The sequence below is a fragment of the Pinus tabuliformis genome, chromosome 3_2 (assembly GCF_031772625.1).
Source record: "Pinus tabuliformis cultivar Carrire ecotype Pingquan chromosome 3_2, CPIR1, whole genome shotgun sequence".
NCBI lineage: Eukaryota > Viridiplantae > Streptophyta > Pinopsida > Pinales > Pinaceae > Pinus > Pinus tabuliformis.
The window spans coordinates 323,116,270-323,129,364 of NC_142302.1; the positions used below are offsets into that span (position 1 = coordinate 323,116,270).

The 13,095-nt window shown below is 41.0% G+C and overlaps 1 protein-coding gene across 1 annotated transcript; it reads left to right on the forward strand.

Annotated features, from left to right (window-relative positions):
- The first annotated feature begins 2,924 nt into the window (after positions 1-2,924).
- LOC149180825 (uncharacterized) lies at positions 2,925-4,040 on the forward strand. Its single transcript, XM_089414002.1, has one exon. It carries the CDS (start codon positions 2,925-2,927, stop codon positions 4,038-4,040), a length of 1,116 nt encoding a protein of 371 aa, XP_089270128.1.
- The last annotated feature ends 9,055 nt before the right edge of the window (positions 4,041-13,095 follow it).

The following is a 13,095-nucleotide window of genomic DNA, read 5'->3' on the forward strand; positions in this document are numbered from 1 at the left end:
ACATTTTCCTCTATTTTTCATTCAATTTTCCTTACATTAAATTTTGTGACCTTTCACCTTCCTTTTCTCTTATTTTCCTTTATTTTCATAAATAAATGCCAATTAATGCCTCTTTACCTTTTCCATTTCATTTTCCAGTTTCCATAGCCATTTATTAATCACCAATGATCCCCATCACTATGTTTTTTCCCAACATTCAGCTTGGAATACATGTCCCATGAACTTGGTCTTATTTTTCCTTTATTAACTTTATTATATGGATTTTTAACCAGGGTTACTACAAAACCATCCCCCTTGGGGGAATATTGTCATCAGTGTTCAATGGCACCTATAAACCAAAAAAACACATGATTCCCATGGATATTTGTAACACAACTCGATATAGAATTTACATCATATCATACTATAAAAGACATAACCAGATGGTTTAAGATAATAATTCCATAGAGATGGCGCCGCTAGGGTTTGATCCAGGAACCCTAGGCCTAGGGTCTAGCTGAAGCAGATGGCGCAGAGAGGACAGAGAGAGTACAGGCTACGGGCTAGCTGGCATCTCCATCAAGGACGGCAAAGGCAGGTTTCGGCAGTTAGTGACAGCTGGGAGCAGGTTGGAAAGTGGTCTCTACGACAGCGACAAACGGAGTTTTCCCTGCCCTACAGCTGCTCTTCCGGTTTCCTGAACACGACGGTTTGGTCACGGTTTCAATCTCGTGAAGGTCTTCAAACTTGGTGGTATTACCCTGAAACGGCACCCGGTGGCGGTTTTGGACAGTTTCCTCTTCGGGCTTCGAGCGTAGGTCGGTTACAGTTTTTTACGGAGCGTTTTTAACCATGGTAAATTCAAATGATGCGGTTGCACTGGACCCGGCTCCTGAAGATATTCTCACTGTTTGGGGCAAGGAAGTCACGGAGAAGAGTATTAATGAAATTATTGGGCAACCGAACAGTTTCCCTGGTGTGTTTTTTCCGGCAGGTGTCTCGTGGCGGCATAACCCGGTGAAGGGGCTTCTAGAAGAGAGCTTGGAACTCTCAAGCAGCTATGGGGGTGGAGGAAGACTCACGGAGCCTTTAAGCCCTCACCATTACCTCGGCATACAGAAGGAGAAGGTCGGCACCTCCCCCGTTGGTAAGTCCTCCTCTCCGTCAAAAAATTTTGTTTCATCGGGCGGTCTCGAGGATATAATCAACTCGCCCCAACTTCATGGAGTATGGAGATCGGTGGGTGGCGTTCAGAGTGTGGGGAAAGTTGGGGGAGAACAGCCCTCCCTGGAGAATGTAAAAAGAAATCTGATTTCGAAGGACCGTCTGCCGGGTCTTCTTGAAAGGGATGAGGGTAATGCGGGTCAGTTCCATTCTATGCATGAGGGGGTCTTCTCAAACCATAAGCAGTGCGAAAATTCTTTGCATGAGGGACACTCGGCCCTAGGAGAAGCGGGCAGTCCTGTGGAGGGTCTGGTTGATTCCTCACTGGCCAATGAATTCCAAAACCCTAAGGACAAGGGGAAAACCTTAGGGCAGGAGGAAGGCGATCTACCTTCGCCTACTGTCGGAAAGAGCCCGGAGCCGGCAACCGAGAAAATAGAGGATAAGAGAAAGAAGGCGAAAGCGTGGAAAAGGAAGCGGGTTTCAAATCTGGTTTTGGGCATGGATGTCCAGGTCGAAGAAGCTTTGGAGGTTGCTGAGTGCACTCTTGTGGGCAGAGCAAGAGGGAGGTACGTATCTGGAAAATTCCTAAGACAATGGGCTGAGAGCCAATGGTTGGAGACCCCAGCAAAGTCTTTCAGAACGGATACGCTGCTTAAAGGATGGTTCAAGGTGAAATTCGATTCTAAGGAAGCCATGGAATGGGTGGAAGCTCGGAATTGGGCGTTCGGGAGCAGACCGGTCTTTTTCAAACGCTGGACCCCCATGTTTGATGCAGCAAAGGAGGAAGTTGATGAAATTCCTGTTTGGGTTCGGGCCCCAAATCTCCCGCCACATTTATGGGTGGACTCAGTCTTCAAATCGATAGGGAATCATTTGGGTACTTTTCTGGATGTGGATAGATCCTATCTCCATACTTTTGAAAGAGGAGTTGCAAGGATCCTGGTTAGACTCAATCCCTCCGAAGGACTAGTGGAATCTTTTCCTCTGCAATACAAGGAGTATGTCTATGAACAATTACTGGATTATGAACTCTTTCCTTTCAGATGTCATGTTTGTCATGAATACGGGCATTTAGCGAGGGACTGCCCTTTGGGGAAAAGAAGAAGGGGATTTCAACAGAAGGAGGAGGAATGGGAGGACTTGCTGGGATCACCCAAATCCCAAAAGAAAAATGTGGAAGTCCCTGAGGAGAATCTCCAGTTCGAAGTTCCCTCCTCACAAGGGGAAGAGGATGTGCAGCAGAAGGAGGAGTGCCTCAACCATTGACCGGATGATCAATCAGGTCGGGAGACCCCTGCGGCTGAGAAGGCTGGTCCTTTGGAGGATCCAGCTCCCGGTATGCAGCCCCCTTCTTTTTTGTCCCCTGTTAATTCTGTTTCGTGCAATGATGATTATGTGGCAACCTCTTTTAAGTTACAAAACTCAGAAGATCTCTCACATAACATAGAGTGTCTGTCGGAAGCCATCCCGTCCTTAATTCTGAACAGTGAGGTGTTTCCAAAGAATAATATGGGAAAGGGTTGTCCTTCTGTCTCTCGTACCTATAACCTAAGGTCCCTCCATAAGCCCTCTCCTCTCACCAATGATTTTCAGGAATCTGTGGGTGGTCTAAGTCCTGAGTCTTCTAGGGGTCCTTCAAAGAAAGGTAGAGGTAGAAAATCTTTGTTATCAAAGACTCAAGTCAAGGCAAAGTTTGATGTGGCTGATGGGAAGCAAATGACGATTCCTGGGGCGCTTAGAGCAGCGAAAACCCCTGAGGCGGTTCTTAAATGATCTGTATGTCCTGGAATTGTAGGGGTTTAGCTAGTAAGCCCAAAAAACTAGCACTGAAAGACCTCATTTCTCGTCATCATCCGGATGTTGTTTTTCTTCAGGAAACCTTGGGTAAGGGAATCAATGTTGAATCTTCTATGTGTTCCCTCTTACCGGGTTGGTCCTTTACTGCTCTCGATGCTGCTGGTCATTCTGGAGGCCTTGCTATAGGTTTCAAAACCGGGAGGTTAAAGATCCAAAGCATTTGGGGCTCGGATCATGTTTTGGGTTTGGAGGCTCTATCGTCTGTGTTTGACCAGCCACTGCTGCTTATTAACATCTATGGTCCTTGCCAGGGTAGAGTTTCTTTTTGGAATAATTTTTTGGCAAAAGAGATCCTAAGGAACAAAAATTTGGTGATTGGGGGGGATTTAAATTTCTCCTTGGGACTGGCGGAAGCTTGGGGACCATCCGTGAGGGAAGATCCATTATCAGATTTCTTCTCAAAGGCCCTTCAGAGTGCAAAGCTGATTGATGTAAATATCATAAAGACAAAGCCGACTTGGAGGAACAGAAGAACGGGCGAAGATAGAGTAGCTAAGAGGTTGGATCGTTTCCTCATCAATGAAACGATGGCGACTTTTATCCCTTTGTTCCGTCAATGGGTGGGTGAGGGGGGAAACTCGGATCACTTTCCAATCTACCTCGAACTCACTAAGCCCCCTGCAAAGCCGGCTTCCCCTTTCAAATTTAATGCCTCCTGGCTTCAGGAGGAGTCTTACCAACAACTGTTCAAAAGCACCTGGAGACATTTGGGGCCGAATTCTCAGGTCAGCAAAGGAGGTCATTTTATGGAAAATCTGAAGAGACTTAAGAGAGCAACCATTGATTGGGCTGCTGAGAGAAGAAGGAAACAGAATGAGGAGCTGGTAAAGATTGAGGAGGCTATTGGGGTTCTTGAAGACCCTGATTCAGATGCCTATGCGTCCCAGGAAACAAAAGAGAAAATTCTGTCTTTAGAAAAAGGTAAAGCAAAGATTTTGTTGGAGAAAGAAGAGGAGTGGAGGCTGAAAAGTAGGGCCATTTGGCTAAAAGCAGGGGATGAAAATACAAAGTTTTTTCATAATTATGCAAGAGGGTGAAATATAGCAAACACCATTTGGAAGATGAGAGACCCAGATGGAAGGGAAGTGTCCTCTTTTGAAGCAATTTCTTCTTTAGGGAAGAATCATTTTCAAGCCCTCTTTCCAAATCCAGGGGGGATCTCCTTGGCGGAAATTATTAGAACAGCTCAAGCATTTCCAAGGATGGTGGATGAAGAAGATGCAGAGCTTCTCTTTAGGGAAGTGGACAAGGAGGAAGTCGAGCGTATTATAAAGACAATGCCTAAGGATAAAAGCCCGGGACCGGATGGCTGGACGATAGAACTTTTCACTCATTTTTTTGATATTATTGGTGATGAGCTTACCGAGGTGGTGGAGGAGTCTAGAATGAAAGGAGAAATCTTCAGCTCTTTCAATTCCACCTTCATAGCACTTATTCCAAAAAATGAGAACCCCTCCTCTTTTGAAGACTTCAGGCCTATCTCCCTCTGCAATACTATTTATAAGATTATTGCAAAGATCATTGCAGTACGCCTGAAGCCCTATCTATCTGAGTATATCTCAAGTGAACAGTTCGGGTTCCTGGATGGTCGGCAAATTCATGAAGCAATTGGAGTTGCACAGGAAACCATCCACAGTATCAGACAAGCAAAGAAGAAAGGGGATGTTCTAAAAATTGACCTGTCCAAGGCCTATGACAGGATTGACTGGTCGTATTTAAGATTACTTCTGACCCACCTGGGGTTCAAAGTAGAGTTTATAAATTGGATTATGGGGTGTATTTCAAATGTCAATTTTGCGGTCCTGATAAATGGGGCGGCCTCCCAGTTTTTCAAAAGCCAGCGAGGTCTGAGACAAGGGTGCCCGCTGTCTCCTCTGCTCTTTCTCCTGGCTGCAGAGGGGTTGAGCAGACTGATCTTAAAAGCAAAACAGGCGGGCTTGTTTACAGGTTTGGAGGTTGCTGTAAATTTATTCATTTCTCACCTATTGTTTGTTGATGATATTTTGTTATTCTTAAATGGGAACCTAGATGAGGTAAAAGTTCTTAAAGATATTATTGACCTATTTCTGAAAGCCACGGGACTTCAAGTTAATCACAGAAAATCTCATTACATTTTGGAGGGCTTCAATAGACATGAGGTAAGTGCAATTACTTCCATCATGCCATTTGAAACCTGTCCGATGGATGAGCCTTTCAAATACCTGGGGTTTTGGCTGAAACCATCATCTTATCACAAACAAGATTGGTTCTGGTTAGTGACTAAGATTGAACAGAGGATTTCGCATTGGAGCTATAAGTGGCTCTCTCGAGCCGGCAGACTGACTTTGGTCAATTCAGTCCTTCAAGCCATCCCTGTGTTCTGGGCAGCTCTGACATGGATTCCCAGAGGAATTATTCATAAAATCAGGCAGATTTGTAGCAGATTTTTGTGGTCAGGCTCAAAGGAAAATGCTGTGCTCCCCTGGGTCGCCTGGGACAAGATTGCTAGACCGAAGGAGTGGGGAGGATGGGGAGTAAAACAGCTGGTGGATTTCTGCCAATCCTTGGCGGCAAAATCAGGTTGGCGAATTGTTGTAGCTGAAAACCTCTGGACCAGGGTTGTTAAAAGGAAATATATTGATCCAACCCCATTGGAAGACTGGATAAGAAGCCCAAACAAAAAAGGGAGAAATTGCTCGGTCATTTGGAAGGCAACAGTGGACGCCTTTAAAATCATTGAACAAGGATTAGCTTGGCAGGTGGGGAATGGTGAATGTGTGCGAATTGGAAAGGACCCTTGGGTGGGGTGTAATGAATTATTTGCTCTTTCTCCTGGGTTGCTAGAACACCTAGCCTCTAAAGGAATCAATCAGCTTTCTCAGATTGCAAACCCGGGATTATCTTCAATTTGGGGACAGGGATGGAAATCAGCTGAAGACTTGGATCTGGATTTTCGTTGGCAAGAAGAATGGAATGCTTTCATCCAAGAACTTAAATGATCGAATGTCAGATTAAAGGATGTTCATGATTCACTGGTCTGGGCTCATGCAGAAACAGGCCGTTACTCTCCAAAGGCCGGATATGGTTTTTTGATGAGTAGAAAAGGGTGGGAACCCCCGGTTTGGTGGGCAAAGCCCCTCTTCAAATTAAAATGTCCTAAAAAAGCCAGATTATTTCTTTGGTGTGCGCTAAAAAATAAAATTCCCACTTGGGACATTCTACAAGCCCGTTTCCAATTGGGGCCAAGCAGATGTCCCCTTTGTAAGGAAGCCTCAGAATCGATTCACCATCTTTTTGTCAGGTGTCCTTTCTCCAGGGCAGTTTGGGAGGAGATTTTCAAACTTCTGAAATTCTCAGGGAGATGGGAAGGGGATACTTTATCTGCTGCTTGGGATTACTGGTGGGATCACTACCCCGATAAAAATTTGAGAAATCTTCCGCCCATTGTTTGTTGGGGTATTTGGATCTCCCGAAATGGATGCATTTTCAACGAGAAGCTCACCCCTGCACATGTTATTGCTCTTCAAGCATCAGCTATTTATGCTAGTCTCCCTGAACCTGAGGCCTCTACTTCTTCAAACAGGCGGGCAGATTTTAATATCAGAGAGGGCATCCCCTATGCTTTTTTTGACGGAGCTGCCCAAAATAATGTCACTGGGGCCGGAATCATTATACATCTCTCTCCTTCACATTCCTTAAAAGCCTCTGTAGGACTTGGGTCGGGCACAAACAATTTCGCAGAATTATCTGCCTTAAAACTTCTCCTGTGCTGGCTCATCCATAGAAACATCCTCACTGTTCAGATTTTTGGCGACTCGGCAAATGTGATTCATTGGGTCAATGAGAAATTTATATGCAGAAATTATATGCTATTCCCCCTGCTGGAAGAAGTAAAAAGTTTAAAGTCTCATTTCAATAACTTCTCCATTGCTCATATCTACAGGGAAAATAATGAAGAAGCCGACCGGTATTCTAAAACAGGTCTGCAGCAAGTTCTGGGAGTTTGGAGGATAACGGAGCAATCTCAGGACCTGATTCGTGTGTCGGATCACCCACCTTTTCCTTAGTCTTTTTGTATTCCATACATCTTTGTGATGTTTCGTTTATAGATGATACTGTGTTTTGGACCGACTGTTTGGTTCAAAGTTTCGGCTTTAAGTTTTTTTAAAACTCATAGTTTTTTGTATTGGGCTGTTTTCCCGTAAAAAAGGAGGCCCAAGATCTCTAGTGGACGTTTCTAAACTTCTATTTTTGATATGGCCGTTTCAGGCTGAAATCTAGGAGGACTCAAAAAGTCCTTTGGTCAAGAAAGACATGGACAACTATGATAACTCAACAGAGATAAATTTTTCTGTGGACCTTGCAAACAGAGGCTGAATGTTAACGCATTCCTTTTTGTAGCTTTTTTATTACTTCATTAATAGAAAAGCGTGGTATTTTTTCCTTGGAAAAAAAAAAAGACATAACCAACATATCATGAAAACCATATCACTTATTGGAGCTTTATAACACAACTCGATGTGATATTTACATATAAACATGGAAAAAACACAACATAAAAACATATATCAAAAGGCATCTACTCAACTGAGGAATAGAGAAGGATGCATAGCCTGCATCTAATTAGACATCTCCCACGTAGCTTCATCGGGCCCAAAGTGATTCCACTACACTTTAACTTGCTCGATTTCTTGATTCCAGAGCATGAACATCTTTCAATGCAAAATGCACTAAGTTTCTAGCTAGAAATCTCCTTCTAGTTCCACTTGCATCACAGATCAGTTAATCACATAACCAACATCCTTCACATACGTCTTAAGCAATGACACATGAAAAACATCCTATTCCATCTCTGCCAACATGTTTGGTCAAATCAATAATCTATTCACTAGATCACTCCAACTAAAAGGATTATTACAACTCTGCCCATAAAGTTCCTCAAACAGACTCATCTTCAAATGTTCCTGATACCCATTATTATACGCAAACTCCACCAGTGGAAGATATTTTTCCCACTTTCACTGTTGATTCATAACATACATTCTCAACATGTCCTCCAAAATCCTGTTAACCCTCTTTGCCTATCCATCTATTTGCGGATGATAGGTTGTATAGAAGGATAACTATATTACCAAACCTATAAATAACTCTTTCCAAAACTTGGATGTGAACTTGGCATCTCTGTCTAACACAATATTCTTCGAAACACCATGCAACCTCACTATATCTCTGATGAAGACCTATGCTACTTCACTAGAAAAACTTGTAGAATTTACTGGAATGAAATGAGCTACCTTGGTCAACCCTTCAACCACAACCATAATAAATTCATGTTGTATAGATTTCCTTGACAAACCTGTAATAAAATCCATGGAAAATACCTCCCATTTCTACTCTGAAATTGGAATCGGCTATAGTAATCCACCTAGATGCTTACACTTTACTTTTACCTGTTGACAATGCAAGCATATCACAAAAAACTATGCCACTTCTTTCTTCAAATTCGGACAATAATAGAACTTCTTCATATCTATCAATGTCTTATGATATCACGGGTGACCTAAATATAGCTTGACATGAAATTCCTACAAGATAAGCTTCTCGAGCTCACTATTGTACGGAACAGAGATCTTGTCCCTAAATCTGACCAAACCATCTATTGTGAGATGATAGTCAACATCATGTTCACATGTACCCTTCTGTTGTACCTATTCCTAAGTTGTTGATACCTGTCATCTTGTCGTCCTTCCTACAAGATCCGATCCTATAAATATGTCCCATATGAACTCATAGATGCTATGTGATTTACATGTACTATTTTTCTAAGAGCATCTACAACCCTGTTCTATTTTCCCTTGATGTACCTAATCTCGAAATCAAACTCACTAATCATAGCTAACCACCTAGCTTGCATGGAATTCATATTTGTTTGGTCAAATAAGTATCTTAATCCACTATGATCACTCATCAATATGAACCTCCTACCAAGAAGATAGTGTCTCCACATCTTCAATGCATGGACGATCGCTTCCAACTCAAGATCATGCATTACATAATTCTTCTTATGCTCATTCAGTTTCCTTGATTCATAACACACTACTTGTACATCCTTCATCAGAACCCCACCAAGTCCTCTCTTGCAAGAATTTGTAAATACCACAAACTCTTTGTCTAGATCTATAATATTTAGAACTGGAGCATTCGTAAGGAACTGCTTCAACTACTCAAAATTGTTTTCACGTACCTATGTGCATTCAAATTTCTTTCGTTTTCACTGTAATGATGTAATAGGATAGGAAATCCGCAAGAATTTCCTAATGAACCTCCTGTAATAACCTACTAACCCCATGAATGATCTAACTGCATCCAGATTTATAGGATTTTCCCATTTCACAATAGCTCTTATCTTTCTGGATCCATTGTTATACCTTCGTTGAAACAACATGTCCCAAGTAATGTACCTTTGTCTGAAATAAACTGCATTTACTAAGATTGGCATACAACTGATGCTCTCTTAGACACCTTAATATTATTTCTAAGTGTTTGGCATGCTCTTCCTCATTCTTAGAATATATCAATATATCATCAATGAATACAATAACAAACTTTTCTAGATAAGGACACAATACACTATTCATCAAGAACATAAAAGTAGTTGGAGCATTAGTCAAACCGAAAGGAACTACAACAAACTCATAATTTTCATACCTAGTCTAGAATGTAGTCTTGTAAATGTCCTCTTCTTTGATGCGTACCCAATGATATCATCATATCAAATCAATCTTTTAGAATATTGATTCTCCCTTCAACTGATCAAACAAGTCATAAATCCTCGACAATGGATACCTATTCTTAATCATCACCTTGTTCAACTTCCTATAATCAATACATAAACTAAGAGTACCATCCTCCTTCTTAACGAACAATACTAGTGAACCCCAAGGTGACATACATGACCTAATGTATCCCTTATCCAACATTTCCTTCAACTGCAACTTCAGTTCTACTAACTCTAGAGTGCTCATCCTGTAAGGTGCCTTTGATGCTGGTGCTTATCATGGTACCAACTCAGTAGAAAATTCCACTTCCCTGTGAGGGGGTAATTCTGAAATATCTGTTGGGAATACATCCTGAAACTGTTGCAAAACCATATACCTCTTCAAGACCTTAGCATCCTCAACATCCTTACCTTTATCATTGGAAATATGCACTGCAAAACTTACACATCCTTTCTTGTGACTACTATTTGCATGCATATTTGTAACCATTCTAATTGATGTCACCTTTTTCTTACCTTGCAATATTCTTTGGTTTCCATTTTCATCCAAGCACTCAATTTAATTTTCATAACAATCCACCTTACTCTTGTGAAGATACAACCAATCCATACTTAAAATCATATTGTATGATCCCAATGGAAGTACATTCAAATGTGTTGATTTAGTCATACCATTCAACTCATATGCATCGTCTCTTACCCAATGATGAACACTTTTCTTAGTAGCTGTAGCCAACTACACTAACCAATACTTTGCACGCACTTCTTTATTCAAACCACACTTATCCACCAAGTCAAGATTAACATAACTATAATTAGATCTAGAGTCAATCAAAATAGAAGCAACTTGATCACAAAGCTTATCATCCATCTCAATAATAGATGCATGTGATTCGCCTGCCTGTCATCCAACGTTGCATAAATCCGAGGAATACTTTGTCCAACATCCCCAACTATTTGTGCCTCCTAAGCATTGTAAATATGTGATCTACCAGCTTTATGTTGTGAACAATTTCTCCTACAATGATCCTTACCACAAGTCCAACATTGTAAATGCTTCATGCCTGTTACACAAAAATATCGTTACCATGATTATCTGCAGTCAGTATGGGTCTATCATCACTTGTACTGTCCTCCTAAGCAAGTCTCAGACCTCAGCTCTTCAAGTCAAGCTTTGAAAATGAGAGAAAGACATTGAAAATCAATAAAACTCTGGTTCCACACTTTCTCTCACTGATACTTGTGGTCCCGCACCTTCTGTTTACAAAAACTCCGGACCTTCCCGCTCTGTCCCTAAAGGTGTGGGTGTGGACCCCTATGAAAGTCAAAAAGGCGCAAGTTTATTCTAAAAAACTCACTTTGGGTTAATTCTAGATGATTCTAGAAGGAATTTTGACGTGGATTGGCCGCTCTTAGGTGGTTCATGCATCCCAAAAGAGAAGGAGCTAATCCCTTGATGAGAGGAGCTATCCCTTTGAAGGAGGACCTAGTAACTTCACTCCATTGCACTATAAATTCAGGCATTGGGCTGGTTGCTGAGGAGGTTAGAAGCTGAACATTTTTTAGGGTAAATGCTAATGAAATTAAGACTTCCTAGTTGAGCTTAAGAGGAGAGATCACATACCTTTTTGGCTTCATTGGGAAGAGAGTGAAACTTGTCAAAGTAGAGGAGACTTCTTGCTGGACCCTGGGAGGAGCTTGTACAGCGTCAAGGCACAGGTTGTAAAGTTCTTCTTGATTTGAATTAATACAATCAAACTCATTTTTCTCAACAAATTGTCTCATGTCATTTGTTTCATGAATTCCTTGACTTTCATGTTAAATATATTTTATGATATTGGCTTTTCAGGTGCTATTTAATTTGTTTGCTTGTTTGTGTTTGCATATTCGCGACAAGGAAGCTCATTTGGATCGAAAGAGCGAGGCTTCCACAAACTTGCGTTGGACCCAAGGTAGACCTAAAACACTTGCTTGCCTTTGTTTATAAAAGCATATTTAGAGAAAGATAGTGTGTGATTGGTTTTCTTGTCATTAGGTCTTATTTAGATTCTAGGAAGGTCTATCTTGTCCGCAAGATCGACTCATTCTGTGTGACAAAATGGCGACCATACTGGGGACTTGATTTTTTCCTTGTTTTTACTTTGACCTGAGAAACTGTGTTTTTGTTTCTGTTTTTGGCTTGTTGTGTGTGGAATTGGGTAGAAATTGTAGATCCAGGGTTATTTTTCATTTTTCATAGCTTTGGGAGAGGACCGCACCCTAGCCTTTTGACATAGTGCGTACTTATCCGCACTTTTGCTTTTAAGCACAGAGTGGTACCGCACTTGTGTTAACTGTGGGCCTGCGGACCTTGTCAAAATTTTGAAAAACCTAAGATTTCCTCTGTTAGTCAGCTTAGTTTTTGTTTAGGAGTTATCATCCACTGCCCATACCTGCATTTAACCTGTCAGAAGCTTTCCTTAAGTTGATTTCATTGGTGTTAGGGTTTTAGGTGAAATTACTAGGAGTTTTTCTTGTTGGGTTTGTTTTTCATCTTGGTCTTGTAGTAGCTCTGAGCTTAGAAATTGTAGGGACCTCAGATCACCCTGGTTTCTACCAGTCTTCTTATGAGTCGACCATTAATGAAATCTACTGTTGTTGAGGAATCCGCTTTGTGTTTTCTCTTTACAAAAATTTGAAAAGCTTGTGTTTAAAAGTTCGGATTTTCATTTTTAAAAAAAGAAAACAAAATTGGTTGTTTTTTACTGATTTGTGATTCTGCATGAATTGGTCCTTAGTTTACATCTAGCTAAGTAAAACATCCTTAGAAATACATCTTGTAGGCTTTGACTTCAAATAGGGTTTTATAATTTATAGATCTCAAAGTTAGTCATTTCCATAGTTTTGAGTGTTTTATAAAAAAATTAAAAAAATCTCTTTTGGAAAAAGTTTGTTTTTTGTAGTGGTTGACTGCTTTGAAATGAAAAGGGAAAATTTTTGTGAAAATAACTAGTTGTCTCGTTTTGAGTGCATTGGAAAGGACAAAAGCTCTTCTTTTAATTTGATTGTTAAGAAAGATTTGTGTTTACAAAGTATTTGCATTCTCGAACTCTTTCTTAGCTAGAAGTTCATCGAAGCGAAAAGATTGTTTAAATCATCTTAGGTGCATTTTTAGTGATTTTGAGTCGAGTCTTCATACCACAAGTTTCATCTCCGCAACTTTTGACTTAAACAAAAACCAACAAAAATAACACTTAAAGTAAAATTCATCTAGTAACATTTTTATTTATAGGGCTCTGATACACCAACATAGCTTAGGCAAGTGTCTTGGAGTAGGAGAGCAATTAACTCTCCAA

Excerpts from the sequence above, each read along its gene's own strand:
- LOC149180825 (XM_089414002.1), top strand. The coding sequence starts at position 2,925 with ATGTCCTGGAATTGTAGGGGTTTAGCTAGTAAGCCCAAAAAACTAGCA.